The sequence below is a fragment of the Camelus ferus genome, chromosome 19, assembly GCF_009834535.1.
Source record: "Camelus ferus isolate YT-003-E chromosome 19, BCGSAC_Cfer_1.0, whole genome shotgun sequence".
In the NCBI taxonomy this organism is placed as follows: Eukaryota; Metazoa; Chordata; class Mammalia; order Artiodactyla; family Camelidae; genus Camelus; species Camelus ferus.
Window position 1 is genome coordinate 38,230,021 of NC_045714.1, and position 17,380 is coordinate 38,247,400.

Consider the following 17,380-nt stretch of genomic DNA (forward strand, 5'->3'; position numbering starts at 1 on the left):
GGGGTCTGTGCCGCAGCCCCTAGGTGGGCCCCCGCCCCGCCCCCGGCCGGGCCTTAGCTACGGCTTCAGTCGCTCCGGCGCTGAGGAGCACCCTGGGAATCTGCGGGAGCCGAGCGTGGTGAGGTGGGGCCTCAAGGGCAGCGGGAGGTGCCCGGGTTAACGGTCCGAGGCCCACAGACCTGCCTGCTAGGGCGCCTTAGGGAATCCTGTTCGGGCGGCGGCCTCCAGTTCTCTGGGAGGAACCCGAGGCCCAGGGCTCCCGGCCCCTTGCCTCCGCGTCCTGCTGCCGCCACCACTCTGGGCTCTAGTCCGCGCAGAAAGGGATCTTCCCGACCTTGGTATCCAAAACCAAGGAGCCTGGGGTTGTCAGGATAAGGCGCTGCGCTCTCCTCTGCTCTTGCTCCCGGCTCCCAGAATTTTGCGGCTCCCTGTGCCCTTGGGGCTTTGCATGTGATCTGTCCGGTCCTACCCGCCGTCCCACTCTGGAACTCTCATTCTTTGGGACCTAACTTAAATATCACTTCCTCTGAAACCTTTCCCAGCCTCTTTCTGCAGGCGCAGTTAGCTTGTTGCTGGGTTTTGCACACAATGCACCGACTTATTTTTTCCTGCTTCTTTCTCTATAGCCGTGCACTTGTTGGGGTGTTATGCCTTGCCTTTTTCATCTGTATCCCAGGGCCTAGCACATGATGATAATAATGATAGCTAATATCTACTGAATAGTCACAAAGGTGCTACTACGTGTATTACATGAAAAGGCCCATTTAATCCTCACAGCAACTCCAGAAGGTGGGTTCACGTTTTATGCATGAAGAAGCTAAGGTACTCAGAGATCAGTTTGCCTAGAGTCTCATGACTATTAAGTGACTGGAGCTGGGATATGAATTCTAGGTTATCTGTCCCCGGAGTATGTGATAATTTCACTAGATTTCCTTTGGTTTTGGTAAATGTCTGCTAAATTGGTCTTTACTTTAGGCCCATGAGTTACGAAGGCCACGATTCTGATGCACATGAGAAGACTTGGGAAGGAGAATTGATGTTCCCAAATATACAGAGTGAGTTCATGACAAAACCAAGGCTATAACCTGCTGCTAGCCCTCTGCTTCTTAAGTTGCACTCTACCTTTCTTTGCTCCTTTCCATCAGAGAGTTGCAGACCTAGACCTCATCATTTCACACCCTTTAGAAAGTGTCCCTGGCAGAACTGTGGCTTCATATTTCATAATTGAGGAGGCAGCATCGTATAAGGGAGAGGGCATAGAGTTTGGAAGCGGATTGGGGTTCCATCTTTGCTCTGCCACTGACCAGTTATGTCCCTTCTGTTTTTTTGAGCCTCAGTTTTCTTATCTGTAAAATGAAGGCAATAATTTCATCTCAAAGTGTTTTTTATTTTGAGAGAGTAAAGCACTATACAAACTACATGATCTGGGTCTGCTTGTTTCTTACCTTTTAGAAGGTTATAGAACCGTTAGCGTTTTGCACGACCATTGATATAGATCATGTTGCCTGATGTTCTTAAATTAATTCATTCAGTCAAATATCTAATGAGTACCTGCTGTTTACCAGGCACTGTGTTAGGAGCTGAGAATACAGCAGTCAATAAAACAATGTTCTTGCACTTGGAAAATTTACATTGTATTAGATATATTACACATAATACTCAGATAGGGATAGATAAAGCGTGGGAAAGTAGGTAGAAAAATACAATGTGGGGGGGGCGGTGGTGGTGTTTTATATTGGGTGGTTAGGGAACAACTTACTGAGAAGGTGACATTTGAACAGAGACCTGAAGGTGGTAAGGGAGCAAGTGTGGAAGAGGCCCTGGATGAGTGTGTGGCTTGCTGTGTTCCAAGCATGTACAGCAAGATCAACCGTGTGGCTGAAGGGATATGAGCAAAAGGGAGAGGAGTAAGAAATGGAATGAAAACAATTGGAGCCTGGGATCAAATAATTAGGGCCCAATACGCCATTATAATGATATTGGTTTTTACTGAGTGGCCACTGAAAGGTTCTGAGGGGCGCAGTCTGTCACTTTTAAAAGGATCACTCTCACTAGTCTGCTGGGAAAAAAATTTTGGAAGCAAGAGTGGAAGCATTCACTACCACCTGGGAAACTTTTGTAATTATCCAAATGTATTAGTTATCTACTGCTGTGCAAGAAATCAATCCAAAATTTAGCAGTTTGAAACAACAATCATTTAGTATAGCATATATCTGTGGGTCAGAAATCTGGAAGCAGCTCAGCTGGCTGTTTCTGGCTTAGGATCTCTCAGAAGATTACGGTCAAACTGATGGCCGGTCTGCTCCCAAGTTCCTTACCACTGGGCCTTTTCATAGGGCTGCGGGGAGAGTGGGAAGAAAGGGAGAGAGAGTGTTGTGGAAAGATTGCCCCTGTCCCTGACAAGCCGAATAACTCAGAGACAAGATCTTAGAGCTTAGAAGAAAAGAGGCAGCTTTACTGCTTTGCCAGGCAAAGGGGACTCACAGCAGGCTAGTGCCTTCAAAACTGTAAACCTACCTTGGGGGTGGGGTAGGGTGATTATATAGTTATAGCTTAAGTGAAAACAACAATCAACAGAATCATTTATCTTGTCACAAGATTTCTTGGTGTCAGGACATCCTCAGGCAACAGTTCTATAGAGGCTAGTGGTTGTAACTTTTCCAGTCTTTTATCTCACAAACACCTGCGGCATGTTTCTCCTTTTTGACAAATTAGCGTATCTTGCAGGGTTAGTTCCGTGAACTCCTTCCTGGAAAATGACTCAGAAGCCAAATATGATTATAAATTTGAATTGCCAGAGTAAAGTAAAAACAGTGAAATCAATAACTTTAGCTTTAACAATGGGCCTGGGGCTGGGAGCAGTGTCCGGTCAATCAGATTTGCTGACCATTCTGAGAGCAGGCAGTAAGCATAAAGCTGAGAATTTGTTAGCCTAAGTGCAGCCATTTTTATTATTTCTCCTTCAAGAGGGGAGGCCTTTTGTGATCCTGTCTGGAAGTCATTTCTGCTTTATTCAGCTTCAGTAACTTTATTCCAGCTCACACTCAAGGGGAGAGAATTAGGCTCCCCTCTTGAAGGGAGGAATATCAAAGAATTTGTGGGCATACCTAAAGCTACCACACCAGGCAAGGGAGAGTGGCTTGGCTCAGGATGATGATGGGGGTGGGTCAGAAGGGTCAAAGATGTTAGGAACTGGATTTGCAGATGGATTGGTTATAGGATGTGGGAGAAGGGAGTAAGTATAACTGTAAGGCTTTTGGCTTGAGCAACCAGGATAGGATTACCATTTATTGAAATGGGAAGGATTAGAGGAATGAGAGTTCACTTTTGGACAAGTTAACTTCGAGATGCCTGTTAGACATCTATGTGGAGACGTTAAATAAGATGTTTGGATTTAGTATAGGAGTGTGACGTTCCAGAGGAAAGTGTGGGCTAGAGATGTAACAGTGGGAGTCATGGGTGTATAGGTACAATTTTAAACCATGAAACTGGGTGAGATTACCTAGGAAATGAATGTAGGTGGAGAAAAGGCCTGAAGCCTGAGCCCTGGGGCCTCAACCTTTAAATGGTGGGGAGATAAGGAGGAGCCAGCAAGGAGACTAAAGGGAGAAGCCTTAGACGTGGGAGGAAGGCAGAGAGGTCCCACGTATGAGGTTTATACAAGGAGCTGTATGCTAATTTTTTTAAGTAAGAAACAGAAAGTATCTCAGAAGACAAATATATATAGTTTCTTTGCTCAGGAAATAAAATGTTTGTGCCCTCAAGGGTTTTTCCTTTTTTGCTTTACATGGCAAATTCTATTTAATAATATTGTCCTCATCTTAGTCCTTGGAACATTTACACCTCTACTGCAAGTTTAGGTGGTGTTGCTTCTATTTTAAACTTTGTTTAAATGCTCCTTTTGGAAGAATTTGGATGAGGGGAGACTAAATACATAATTTATATCACTCTTCTGTCACTCTCCACCCTAGGTTCAAAGGTTGCTGCCCTTCCAAATCTGGTTCCCAGCAAGTCTTATTCATTTCTGTATCACTGTGGCCAGTTACTTGATACTGAACTGGAATCCAAGAGTGTTTACGGGATAAATTAATGTATAAAAGAATTGAATCTTTTTCCTTTTTCCTGTGGTAATGATAACATCTATTCAGTGGTTTACAGTTTACAAAGCACACTGACATCCATTATGTCTCATTTGAATGCAGTCCAGTCTGTTATCATTTGCCAACTACTACTACTAACCTTTTCCTTTTCGGAGGGGCATTGAAACCTACCCTTCTTTTGGAGTTCTTCTAGTTTATTTATTCTCTGGCTGATCTGACAGTGTATTAATAAAAGGTGCTGAATTGTGTCTTGAGGAAGCTTAGAACTAAATCTTAATTTCAGAAAAATTTCTGGTATAATTTTTCTCTGTTCCCACCATCTTTCTATTCCTGTTTTAGTGAATTTCCTTTTTGGGGTTTTAATCATAAAACAATTCAAATCATTTTTTAAATAAAATTTATTTATTAGAACAATTTTAGATTTACAGAAAAATTGCATAATACAGAGAGTTCCTATATACCCTGCACCCAGCTTCTCCTATTAGTAACACCTTACAGTATGGTACATTTGCAATAATTTCAAATTATTTTTTTAAACCATTGAATTTTATACTTTTGGGTGGGGGGGTGTAATTTGGTTTATTTATTTTTTTAAGTGGAGGTACTGAAGATTGAACCCAGGACCTCATTTACACTAAGCACACACTCAACCATTGACCTACTACCCTCCCCCTCAAATCATTTTTTGAGGTAAATGGGGCATACAAACAAAATATAAACAGAGTGAATTATTTCATCTCTGTAAGCCTCAGTTTCTTTATCTATAAAGTGAGAGTTGTACTAAATTTTTAAATAGCTCTAAAATTTTTAAATTATCCGCTAAAGCAAAATAATCATATAATTCTAATATAATCCCATCTCTTTACTGAAGTGTTGTCACTGCTTTAGGATAAGCAGCCTCATCCTAAAAGAGAATTTCACATGAGAATTCCCAGAACTGTGGGAGGGCTGCTTATATATTAGGTTCATGTAACGTATATATAATATAGGTTTATAAATATATATGCATATATTATTGGGTAGAATTACATGAAATAATTATTTTATAGGTTAAAGGGCAAATATTGGCAGTTTCATATGGCTCAACCTAATGATTTGAGGAGAGGGATTCAAAGGAAGGTTAGGTAGCCTTTGGGGTCTCTGAGACTCTGCCAAAGGCTAGCCCAACCCTCACAGTATTAGGAGAGAAGAGGTTCTTCAGGTCCCTTAAAGCAACTTGGAGCTACTCTTTTTTTTTTTTTTTTTTTTGGTGGGGGGTGATTAGGTATTTATTTATTTGTTTATTTTAATGGAGGTACTAGGGATTGAACCCAGGACCTCATGCATGCTAAGGATGCTCTCTACCACTGAGCTATATATACCCTTTCCTGGAGCTACTCTTGCTAATAGTGTTGGCAGTAAGAACTGTTTCCCAGCAGGTTTGTGCCTCCACCTAGAAGAAAGAGATAGAGCCAGCATTTCACGGAGCTGTGGTGAGTTGGTCCATAAAGCCTTGGTGGAGAGGAAGGGCAGAGGGGAGGATGTTGGAGTACTAACCCAGTTTATCAGCTAAGAAGAGGCAGCCAGGGTGTTAGGGCCACTGAGCCTTTTTTGATGCCACTGTATTCTTCCTACTTTATGCCCTTTCCTTACTGTGTAAATTCTGCAAACCAGGTATCTTCAGTTGCCCAGGAGGAAATGTAAATTAGTAAGCTGAGTTTTCCTCTATAATTCTGTTACAAGAAAAACAATAGCACAAGTGCGAAGAAATGGCAATTGAAATCTGCTATCAGTGTGAGGTTGAGGCTAGGCCAGGGGGCGGAGAGGGAGGTGAATTGGAGAACACATGCCCTATCTGAAAGGGGCAGGCACTGTTTAACTGCAGCTGCTTGTTGCCTTGTAGGAATGAGGGTCAAGGGTCACTCCATATTCTGATTTTCCAAAGGAGCCAGAAATGTGAACTTTTATCTGTATTCTCTCAGTCGTAAACATTGGCACCTAATTTAAATTCTTAAAAACCATTGTAAAGGCCACACAGTGACTGGAAAGAACTAGAAGTCCACATTTGTAACCTCTGGCCAAGGGTCTAAGGTGTGCCCCTGCATGCATTTCTTTGCTATGCATCGTTAACAAACTACTAATGACCAAAATGATTGTCAGCTCCTTTGAGGAACTCACAGATTAGTAGAGAAGATAGACAATTAGTAATGATAAGATATAATATACACATTCTCTCTATATATTAAATATTGATTTTTAAAAATATATATGGCTATATAAATGATTAGCTATTCCTGGATACATCTGGAAGGACATGGTAGGAAGTGGCACTTTAGCCAGGACAGAGGAGATCAACAGTTTGGTGCATAAGGGACTTGGGGCCCCCAAAACTCCTTCTATATTGCAAATGTTAGATTTCCCTTTGCTGTACATGCTGTTTCCTTCAGGTTATGAGACTGATGCTGCTAAGAAGGCAGCTCTAATAGACCATTTTCTTGGTAGTTGAAAATACAGGTATTCCTTCAACCCTTCCAGTGGGTGTCTCAGGGTTGATAAAATGAGATAACTCCAACCTCCCCCCACCCCAGGTTACCATGTGTTTCAGAGGCCTTAGAAACTCAGAGGTCGTGTAGCTGGGTGCCCTTATATTTGGACAAGGAGCCTGAAAGGGAAGTGTCATGCTCGAGGTCACAGAGCCCATTAGAGGTAGAACTTGGACTAGCACCCTGAACTCTTCTTGACCACCTTGCCTCCCATTCTCCTGGGTATCTCTGAAGTCACTGGTTAGGCTGGCCTCCCCCACCTGTGGGAGGCCCATTGCCCTGTTCTGGCCCACTCCTGGTGGGTGACGTTGGTTTGCCTTCCTGCTGAACCTGGCTTCTTCCCTCCTTCTTTTGGATCCCCTGCCTGAAAAGCCTGCTGCTCTCTGTCAGAGTCAAATTACTTGTATTCAAATCCCTAGTCAACCCAATGCCAACAGTATGAACTAGGACAAATTGTTTAACCTTTCTGGTTTCTTAACTGAGGCTTAACCTTTGTAAGCCCCAGTTTCCTCATCTACATATAAAGGGTTGTAATAGTACTTAACGCCAAAATGTGTTAGGAAGGCACAAGAAAGTGACTGACCCACAGAAGCACTTGGCAAGTATTAACTATGATGACCGTGATTCACACCATTCACAGCCCCCTCCCCGTTGGGCTAAATGTCCTTCTGTTGTCTTCCCATACTATCCTAAGATGTCTCTATTATTACTACATAGACCACATTGTATTCTAATTGTGTCCACCCCCACTGCTGGCCTAAAAGCAGCTTTAGTGATTCATCCAACAAATGTTTATTAGGCACTGTGCCAGGCACTAGGGATGCAATGGTAAACTAGGAGCTCTTGGTTTAGTGCAGAGTTCCAGAAGGCATGCCAGGAAACACTAGTCCTGTGAGCCTGTCTCATGGTCCAGTAAATCTGGGAAATGGTGCTCATCATACCCCACCACCCTTTAGCAGTGAGGTCCATCTTAGCATTTTAAAAGTTCCAAGGAGTCCTGTAATAAAAAGAACGTATTTACTTTGTCCAGCCCAGCTTTGCCAGACTTAATGAGTATTTGCTGAATAAATTTGAGTCATCTAGACAGTTCTTTCACCTCCACTGTGTGCTTTGGTCCCCAGCTCAAGAGGAGGTCCAAGTGACACAGCAATGATTAGAGACCCTGCTGGCAGCAAACAGCCTCTGGCTGCGTAGGGGCCTGTGGGCTTACTATCTGCTGCCCCCATGGAGACAGGGGGCCCTGGGTTGAACAGCATGAAGCCCCAGTCACTGCAGCTGGTGCTGGAGGAGCAAGTGCTGGCGCTGCAGCAGCAGATGGCAGAGAACCAAGCAGCCTCCTGGAGGAAGCTGAAGAGCTCCCAGGAGGCCCAGCAGAGGCAGGCAACCCTTGTGAGGAAGCTGCAGGCCAAGGTGAGGCAGCCGCCCTTCCCGGAAGGGGAAAGAGGAGAACACCTAGAGCTGGGGGCTGAGGTGGGATGAGCTTTGTAGGGGACCAAGCCACATGGGAAAGCCCCAACCAGCTCTCCTCTGATGCTCACAACTTCTCCTTGAGCCATCTATTTTGTCCCTTTCAACAGGGATGTTCACGAGGGTTAAATTAGCTGTCTCGGTTTGTGTCTAGAGCTGGGACCTGACCCGAGGTTCTCTGGTTCCAAAGCCCATGAACTTACTTTTCCAATACAAGAGCTATAGAGAACGTGGTATTAAGTGACCAAGTAGAAACCGTAAGATGTTATGGCCTTACCTCACTATCATCACCCAGTCCCTCATTCACAGCAGGTGTGCCCATGACCCTCAGGGGGCCTTTGCTTTGGGCTGTTTGTACCAGGTGTGGCCCATTGCCTGCATCCTGCTCTGTTTGCCTCAGGTGCTGCAGTACCGGAGCTGGTGCCAAGAGCTGGAGAAGCGGCTGGAAGCCACTGGGGTGAGTGAGGCTGTTCTGTGCTCCTCCTGAGCCCTCAGTGAGAGTAGTTAGACCTGTTTGCTGACTGAGGGAGGCTGGGGTGTGATAAGGTGGTATTTGGTAGAAGCCTCTCTTTCTTCAGCCCGAGAGAATATCACACAGATACCTTCACTGGACTGAGCTATTCCTGGCCTGTCCAACTCCAACCCTTGGCTCTCTAAGGACAAAATGCAGCTTCAGGAGACTTAGTATTATCAGATTGGAAGGGGTGTGGAATCCGAGGGAAGAGATACATTTTTCCTCCAGAAGGTGTCAGTGTTTATCTGTCTTAGAGAGGCATGTGCCTTTTGCCTGGAAAACATGTTTGTGGCAGAGGGATTTCTTTGTGCTGTCAGCTGGGGAGAACTGGCTTTCAAAGACCCATCTGCTTTGTGCCAGCTCCCTCTCAGCACCTTCTCACACAACGCTTGGAAGATTCTCTCAGAAGAAGGAGAGAACCAAGGCTTATTAAATACTGTCCTATGTAGGCCAGGCACCCTCAGGCATTGTCATAGAATTATGTCACTTAATCTGCAAAGCAACTTTCTGAGGAGAATGATATCACCTTCATTTTGTAGCTGAAGACTTTGTGGCTCAGAGAAGTTAAGTAACTCTCTTAAGGTCCAAAAATGAGTGTAATAGAAGTCAAGACTATGAGCTTAAGTTATATATTATGCTTAGGTTGGAAGTTCTTTTCACTACCCAATGACATCTTTCAGGAGAAGTCACAGGTCTACTTTTGGAAAGAGAGATGCAGTGGGTTTACTTTCAGGATGCAGTGGTGGAGAAAAGAGGCATATTGCTAACAAAGGGGAGAGAGAATAAAGAGAAAATGGGCTACTGTAGAAGAGGGCATCAGGGAATTGGTCTGAGGGATGTTCTCTTCGGAGGTAAATAAGGCTTGTTTTTGTCTGGTTAAGGGACCGATCCCACAGAGGTGGGAAAGCGTGGAGGAGCCAAACCTGGAACAGCTACTAATGCGATTGGAGGAGGAACAACAAAGGTGATGGACCCCAACTTTCTGGCCTGGGTGGTTGGCCGGCAGATGGAGAAAGCTGATGGGAAACCTCAGTCTCGAGGGCTGACATGGATTAGAACCAAGGACTTCAGCCTTAGCCCTCCAGTTCCTGGCAATGGAAAGTTCCAGTGGTTGTCATCTTACTCCAAGAGGTCCAAGGGTTGGCTCAGACCTTTATTTTGTACTTACTCCTACCCCTCCCCAGTGCAGGTGTGAGAGTCTAGCAGAGGTGAACACCCAGCTTCGGCTGCACATGGAAAAAGCTGACGTGGTGAATAAAGCGCTTCGGGAAGATGTGGAAAAATTGACAGTAGACTGGATCCGGGCCCGGGATGAGCTAATGAGGAAAGAGAGCCAGTGGCAGATGGAGCAGGAGGTAAGAGAAACAAAGGGGTGGGAACTGCCCTGGTCAGTGCTGGAAGGGGTTAACTTCGGGACTTGGATGGAAACTGAGCTGTTGTTAAAGTCTCTGGCCACCCTTAACCCTCATGCTGGCAGCTCTGCCCTGCTTGGGCTGTCAGCTTAGTTCTGTCCTTACCTGCCCAGTCGAGGTAGGATGACACTCAAAGCAGCTCTGTTCCTGCCTAAGTGACTAGCTCAGGTTTTAGATGGATCTTAAAGTTTACTGGCTCCCCTCGTCTAGAAGTCTGCATATCTAGGTGCTGAGGAGATAGCTATGGAAATTGAGTGGGGAAGAAATTTTCAGATCCCAGTAAAGGAAACTAATGTTTCCTGAGCCTTTGCTCTGGGCCAGGTATTATGCCAGGTGATTTACATATATTCTATCATTTAATCATCATGATAAGTCTGTGGTGATGATGCTAATAGCTCCCAGTTGTTGAGCAGCTTATCCTTTTCTAATCTAGCTCAAGGAAGGCCATATACCCTCCCAGGCCCTTTGACCTCTCGGATCCCACTGCTAACTTTATTAAACAATTCAGCATAACCTGAATATAGACACTCATTCATAAGCTATCTCCTGTCAGTCCCTCCTTCCCTCCCCTCAATAGTCAGGAGGAATCCAAGACTCCTGTGTTGACAGAAGATGTCCTCTGCCCTTTGGTATGACACCTGGGTTTCTGAACACACAGTTCTTCAAGGGCTACCTGAAAGGGGAGCACAGTCGCCTCCTCAGTCTATGGCGGGAGGTGGTGACCTTCCGACGCCACTTCCTGGAAATGAAGTCAGCCACCGACAGGTTAGTGTGGGGATAAGAAGGGAGAAGGTTTGCCCTACCAATCCTGGACTTCTGACAGTGGGCTGCTGTCGTAGAGGGGCTCAGGTTGTGGAGGAAGGGCAAGGGGTGGAAGAGTTGGTGGGGAGGGATGGTATTATCGGATTCAGATGACTTTTCCCAGACCTGCTGCTCAGGCTTCACTGGGCCTGACCTCCGCGCTCCCTTCCCTGGTCCCTGCTGGAGTCGGCTCTTTCCTTGCTTGTACTCAGAGACCTGACAGAGCTCAAGGCTGAGCATGTGAGGCTTTCCGGGTCCCTGCTGACCTGTTGTCTGCGCTTGACTGTGGGAGCAGCACAGTCTCGGGAATCTGATGGTTCTGGGAGACTGACTGGGAGCGAGCCATCCCAGATGCTGCTGCTGTTAGCCAAGACCCAGGAGCTGGAGAAGGAAGCCCACGAAAGGAGCCAGGAGTTACTACAGCTGAAGAGTCAGGGGGATCTGGAGAAGGCTGAGCTCCAGGACCGGTGAGATGGGCTGGGTCCTTGGAAGTGTTTGCTAATGGAAAGTTGACTCCCTTAGGGAGTTAGAGAGGTGGCGGAGACACGAAGAGCATTCCTCCCACAGGCTGAGCTCCAGGACCGGTGAGATGGGCTGGGTCCTTGGAAGTGTTTGCTAATGGAAAGTTGACTCCCTTAGGGAGTTAGAGAGGTGGCGGAGATACGAAGAGCATTCCTCCCACAGTAGGGAAATGAGATGTACCAGAGGGAGTCTAGTTTGAAACCCAGTGTCACTGTCCTCTGCCCTCAGACTGTTGTGCAGCTGAGTTTCTCTTCTGTTGACTTAGAGCTAGTGGTGCCTCCCCTGTATCGACCCCGAACTACTTGCCATTCCCAGAACAGCTAAGTTCTTCCGTGCTTCCCTGCCTTTGTAGATGCTGACCTTAGCCTGGAATGCCCCCTTCCCTTCTCTCCCTGCCTTATCCTTTAAAGCATAGTTCAAATGTCACCTCTTCTCTGAAGCCTTCTCCGATCTCAATAGCCTGTTAAATTACTAGGCTCCCATAGGGTCTTTTGACCTGCTTGTTACAGTATTGATCTCACTGATTATTTAATTTCCTTTCTTTTTTGTTAGGCTCTTTTATTTTTTTTTATTATAATAATATATATATATATACATATATATATATATTTTTAAGTGGTAAGAAGGGCAGGCACATAAGCAAAGAGCTCCATTTGAATCTCAGGGCAAAGTTCAGTTTATACCCCATGGCTAGGGTTGTGTCACCACCTATTGGTGGTGTCCGTATATTGCAGTTTGTTTTGTTTGGGCTGTGAAGTCTCTGGGAAGCCAAAGGACAGAGGCCACGTCTTAGTAAGTTTATGGCCTAGTGCTTTGCACTTCACCTACCATATAGTAGAAAATAAATAAATAAATGTTTGTTGAATGATGCAACAACTAAATGAGCATACAATGAGTTAAGGCTCTTAAAGATGGTATAGAATAAAATAATGAAGACTCAGAAAAAAAAAATTAAACCCTGGATGAATTCATTCAAGAAATATTTATTTAGCTACATATATAATACCAGCTACTGAGCTCCAGGATATAGTCTTAAGTGATAAGGATGTCTGGTGATTTCCCTGAACTTTGAGGTTAACATCAGGGAGGTTGATCATAATCTCCCCCAAATTGCCCCTCCTTTTTCCCTATCAGAGTCAGAACCTTGGGCTGGAGGGACCTTGAGACTATCCCATGTGGCAATTCTGATGTGCTTATTGGCTTCAGAGTGCTTGACTTCAAGATCAAGTGGGGCCTGGAAAGGCCTCAGCCAGGGCTTTCCTTCAGCTTTTGGGCCCCCAGACACGTGTTCCAGCCATGAGATGTGGTAAATCACTGCATGTGTCTGAGTGGCTTTGGCTTCCCCTCTGAGTTCAAGACTATTATGTCATGTGTTCAGGGAGTGAGGGGCTGGGGGTGCCCAAGGGACTCTGGAGAGTGGGGGTGTCTGTGTTGAGGTGGGGTGTGCTGCATAGTAGCTCTGTCCACATCAGGAGGTACCCAGATGACAGTGCTATGTTCTTCTCTTCAGGGTGACTGAGCTCTCTGCTCTACTGACCCAGTCTCAGAAGCAAAATGAAGATTATGAAAAGATGGTAAAGGCTCTGAGAGAGACAATGGAAATCCTGGTACATGACCCTTTGTTCTGGAAGGGAATTGGGGGTGGGCTTGTAGGTTCCTTGCCCTTCATGGACAGACTAGGGCAGGATGCCAGTTGAATGTTCCTTGATGACATCCCCTAAAGCTAAAAAGTAAATTTTGGCTGAATCTGAAAATTAGTTAACTTATTTATTTATTCATTCACTAAGCATTAGCTGTCTACTATCCCTACCATATTTCTGGGGGAACTATGGTGGTACATGCCTGCAGCTTGTCCTCATCTGAGAGAGTGGGACACACATGAAGAGGCACACTGGCGAAGTAGGAAGGGGATGTGTGGAGAGATTCAAAACCTAGACCTAGAGGAAGCAACAGAAAAGCAAGGTGATGGTTAACCTGGAGAAGAGGGGCGTGAGGAAGACATGATGGCTGCCTTCACACAACTGAAGGACTGACACTGGGGAAGAGAGTTGGCTTGTTTAATGTTTTCTAGGTGGGCACGTGTACTGCCAACTAGAAGTTACAGGGCAGTAGAGCTAGAGCTGTTCAGTAGTTGAACAGTCCGTCTTGTGAAGGAGTGAGGTTTGTGTCGCTGGCTTACCATCTATCAGAGATATTATCAAAGGGATGCTCAGAGGTTGGATGTTAAAAACCTCTGGCTTGAATTTCTCAATTCATAAAATTTATAAATGTTGGTTCAAATTTTGTATAGGCCATACAAAACATAGCTGCAGGTCTGCGTCTTCAGGCCTTCACCAGCACAATAAGATAGGAAGAAGAAGGGGAAGTCTTGAGAGTTAGAATTTATTGCTGGCCTTGGGACTGGAGGTTTCTCTGGTTTAGCCTTAGGTCTCAAGCACCAATGTGCTGTTCAGAAACGGCAGTCATCTTCATCCAGTGATAGCTCACATTTGTTAGTATTTGCTTTGTGCCAGGCACTGTGTTGAGTCATTTACATGCAATTTTTTCATTTAAGCCTCAAAACAAATCTATGAAGTGGTTGCTGTTAGTCATTCCTCTTCTAAAGAGAAGGAACCTCAAAGACGGAGTTGCCTAAGGTTACCAAGCTAGTGAGTGATAGAGCAAGAACTCGAATCTAGGCAGTCTAATTTAGAGCTCTTAATCCCTTAATCTGAACCCTCAATCACCACATCACATTGTCTTCAGAGTCCTGGGACAGCGTTAGCATTCACATGCGGTCAGGGGAAAAGCTGGGTTGACAGGATAGACAGAATGAGACTCTGGTTAATTTGGGGCCTAGAATGATAAATTCTCTCTGAGAGTTTGGCTCACAGTCTCTGTTTTGTTCCCTGTTCAGGAGGCAAATCATGCAGAACTAATGGAACATGAGGCATCTCTTAGTAGACATGCCCAAGAGGAGAAGCTGTCTTTACAGCAAGTGATCAAGGACATAACCCAGGTACTGGTGGGCTTCCTGTTCATGGTAACCTGTCATGCCTCACTCCTCCCCAGACCACCATGTCCTCTCAGCTGTGCCTAGAGGAGTATTTTGGATTTTAGGTCTTGTGAGGATGAGTTCTTTGAGTATATTTGAAGACTGAAACCCTAAGGGGTAGCTGTAGCGGGGCAGGGTATAGCTCAGTGGTAGAGTGCAGTGCTTAGCATGCATGAGGACCTGGGTTCAATCCCCAGTGTCTCCATTAATAAAGTAAATAAATGAATAAATAAATAAACCTAATTACCTGCCTCCCCCCAAAAAACACCTTGTCCTAAGGGGTTGCTGAACTTTCCTGTGCTGGCTCTGCCTGCTGGAACAGGCCCTCTTTCTTATTGCCAGTTGCAGTTCTCAGGCCGGGGGCTGGATTCTGATCTTTGTTACCTCAGTAGCCTCTCCTTCTGTCATCTGTTCAGAGACTGCTCAGGGAGTGCTCTAGCTTGCTGCTTGTCCTAGATTTGAGTGACCAAAGGTGAAGAGTTAGTTGGAAGAGTTGAAGAAACCAACCCTTTTTGCTCTTAGATACCCTCCTCCCACCCACTGCAGGGAGAGGACCTGAGAAGGAAAACCTCAGGTTTGTCCAGGCTGGAGTGTTAGTCCTCTGAATGGATTCCAGGCCTTGGTCTAGATGACCCTGCTGTGTTGGGTTCCAGGTCATGGTGGAAGAAGGGGACAGTATGGCCCAAGGCTCTGGTCATGAGAGCTCCCTGCAGTTGGACTCTAGTGGCTTCTCCCAGTTTGATTCCCAGCACCCAGACAAGGCTCTGACTCTGGTGCGCTCAGTGCTGACTCAGAGACGCCAGGCTGTGCAGGTGAGAACCCCAGCATTCCTCCTCAGCCACAAGGATGGGTGTCTAAACTGACTTGTGCCCCAGGTACCCTCCTATCCTAGACTGCCCCTTGCTGTATGCTGAGTGGTCATGAGGTGCTCTGTCTGTACACTGAACTGTCTGCCCAGTTGTGCTCGTGGGGAGCAGCTGCACTCCGTGCCAGTGGCATGCTTCACTTGGCACACAGTCTTTACCCAGCACTGTGCAAAATGGAGCCCTGGGAGAGTGTAGGTGAGTGTTCCCCAAGTCTAAGAGTCCCAGCCACACTTACCTGCCCGTACCCCCCTCTACATTGGAAGATGATGGAATCTGAGACTCTGGGAGTCACAGAAGCCCAGTCATCACTGATACTCTGTCTCCTCGACTGGTCAAATCTCTGTTCGTAGCTTACTGTTGTTGCACCAGCCCCCAACCCCCTTGCCCAGCCCTACGTTCAGTCTTCTGACACCCCTCTTTGCCCTGCCTCTTGTTCACCACCTCACTTCTGTCATTCTCCCTCCACAGGACCTAAGGCAGCAGCTGTTGGGTTGTCAGGAAGCTGTGAGCTCCTTGCGGCAGCAGCATAATCAGTGGGAGGAAGAGGGTGAGGCCTTGAGACAGCGACTGCAGAAGCTCACCGGGGAGCGGGACACTCTGGCAGGGCAGACTGTGGACCTGCAGGGGGAGGTGGACTCTCTCAGCAGGTGAGCAGGGGCTGTTCATCCCACCCTTCCTCCCAGTCTCAGTCCTCACCCGGCCCTTTACCCACTCCATCATGTTTTTGGTTGGCTGACCCTGTTTTTCCCGAGACCCAGGGCTGATCAGGGCCACCTTGCTTTGTATTCTGAGGGTTCCCTCTCACTCAGTTTTGGGTCTTTGTGATGATAAAAAACAGTTTCCTGCTCAAAACAGAAGATGAGATATTTAAAAGAAACAGATACCTCTCTCCTTTGACCTTGTGTTGTCTGCTTCCAGGAAGGATTTTAGCTTCCAGGGTTTCTGCTCATCTCTGATCTCCTTCTTCCAGGGAGCGAGAGCTCCTGCAGAAGATGAGGGAGGAGCTGCAGCAGCAGCTGGAGGTGCTGGAGCAGGAGGCGTGGCGACTGCGGACAACAAACATGGAGCTTCAGTTGCAGGGCGACTCTGCTCAGGGCGAGAAGGAGGAGCAGCAGGAGGAGCTGCACCTGGCTGTCCGAGAACGGGAGCGCCTGTACGTGTGACCCATCCCCTCCTCACTGGGGCTTGATTCTCACTTCCCTTCTGCCCCGTCTTCCACCCACTCCCCTCCCTTAGAAAGTGGAGTAAATGAATGCCTGGCATGCAGTGGGATCAAATTAGTTTCTGCTCCATCCTTCACAGAAAGATGAATACAGAAAGTTCATCCAGGCTTGGCTGAGCACGTGGGGGCTGAGACACCGTGGGGGATACAGAAATAAATAAGACACAGGCCCTAATCTCAAGCAGTTTGCAGTCTAATGGGGGAGACAGACCAATAAACTGTGGCCGGATGAAGTATGAGCTAAATGGAGCTTCAAGCTAGGTCCCTGGGGAGAATAGAAGTACCAGTTAAGTATTGAAAGCTTCATGGGGGAGAGGGCAGCCGTTGAGCTGGGCCTTGATGTATTTTAATTGGTAGAGAGTGGGATAGGGACTAAAGGAACAGATTAACAAAAAAAAAAAAGGATGCAGGAAGGTTTATAGCATGTTTGGAGTTGGCTGGCTGGTCAAAGGGTAGGGCTTTTCCTGGGAAGCAGTGGGAAACGAGCTGGTCAAGAAAGGGAATTCCAGAGTAAAGGGATACAGCTAATCTGTAAATTCCCCGACACGTTGTCATAGAAAAAGCAAGGACTTCAGAGCTCGGCAAAAGCTTGGTTTAAATTATGGCTCTGCCACTTGGACAGATTACTTTATTTGTAAAATGGGAGTTAATAATATTTACTTTGAAGGGGCATTGGGAAGATTAAAGCAGTGTTTTGCAAAACGTATGGCATATGGTAGGTCTTCAGTCAGTGGTAACAGGGGCTGTGTCTTCTTCATCTTTGGTACATCCCCCTCTTCTCCTGTACCCTAGCTCCTTGCACTAGTAGGCACTAGTAATGGAATCTTGAAGGACTGCTGTAAGGATCATGACTTGTGCAAGGAATGGCCTCCCTTGTACCAAGGAAAAGAACAGACAATCCATAAAGATAATTTTATGTT

At 46.2% G+C, this 17,380-nt stretch overlaps 1 protein-coding gene across 6 annotated transcripts in view; it reads left to right on the top strand.

The window, feature by feature from the left end:
• Window positions 1–78: 78 nt before the first annotated feature.
• The window catches only part of CEP250 (centrosomal protein 250), a 46,427-nt gene continuing 29,125 nt past the window's right edge, over window positions 79–17,380 (top strand). The window contains exons 1-14 of one of the 6 annotated variants that reach the window (XM_032462198.1): window positions 971–1,055; window positions 5,519–5,572; window positions 7,744–8,032; window positions 8,490–8,546; window positions 9,485–9,567; window positions 9,793–9,958; window positions 10,593–10,780; window positions 11,339–11,400; window positions 12,473–12,644; window positions 12,849–12,945; window positions 14,235–14,336; window positions 15,026–15,184; window positions 15,707–15,885; window positions 16,209–16,391. In XM_032462198.1, the coding sequence (XP_032318089.1) occupies window positions 7,847–8,032; window positions 8,490–8,546; window positions 9,485–9,567; window positions 9,793–9,958; window positions 10,593–10,780; window positions 11,339–11,400; window positions 12,473–12,644; window positions 12,849–12,945; window positions 14,235–14,336; window positions 15,026–15,184; window positions 15,707–15,885; window positions 16,209–16,391 (1,634 nt within the window). In that variant the 5' untranslated portion in view covers window positions 971–1,055; window positions 5,519–5,572; window positions 7,744–7,846. Of the gene's footprint in view, window positions 124–970; window positions 1,056–5,518; window positions 5,573–7,743; window positions 8,033–8,489; window positions 8,547–9,484; window positions 9,568–9,792; window positions 9,959–10,568; window positions 10,781–11,028; window positions 11,284–11,338; window positions 11,401–12,472; window positions 12,645–12,848; window positions 12,946–14,234; window positions 14,337–15,025; window positions 15,185–15,706; window positions 15,886–16,208; window positions 16,392–17,380 lie in introns of those variants that run through there. The other 5 variants (XM_032462200.1, XM_032462196.1, XM_032462197.1 and 2 more) reach the window with 5 other exon arrangements.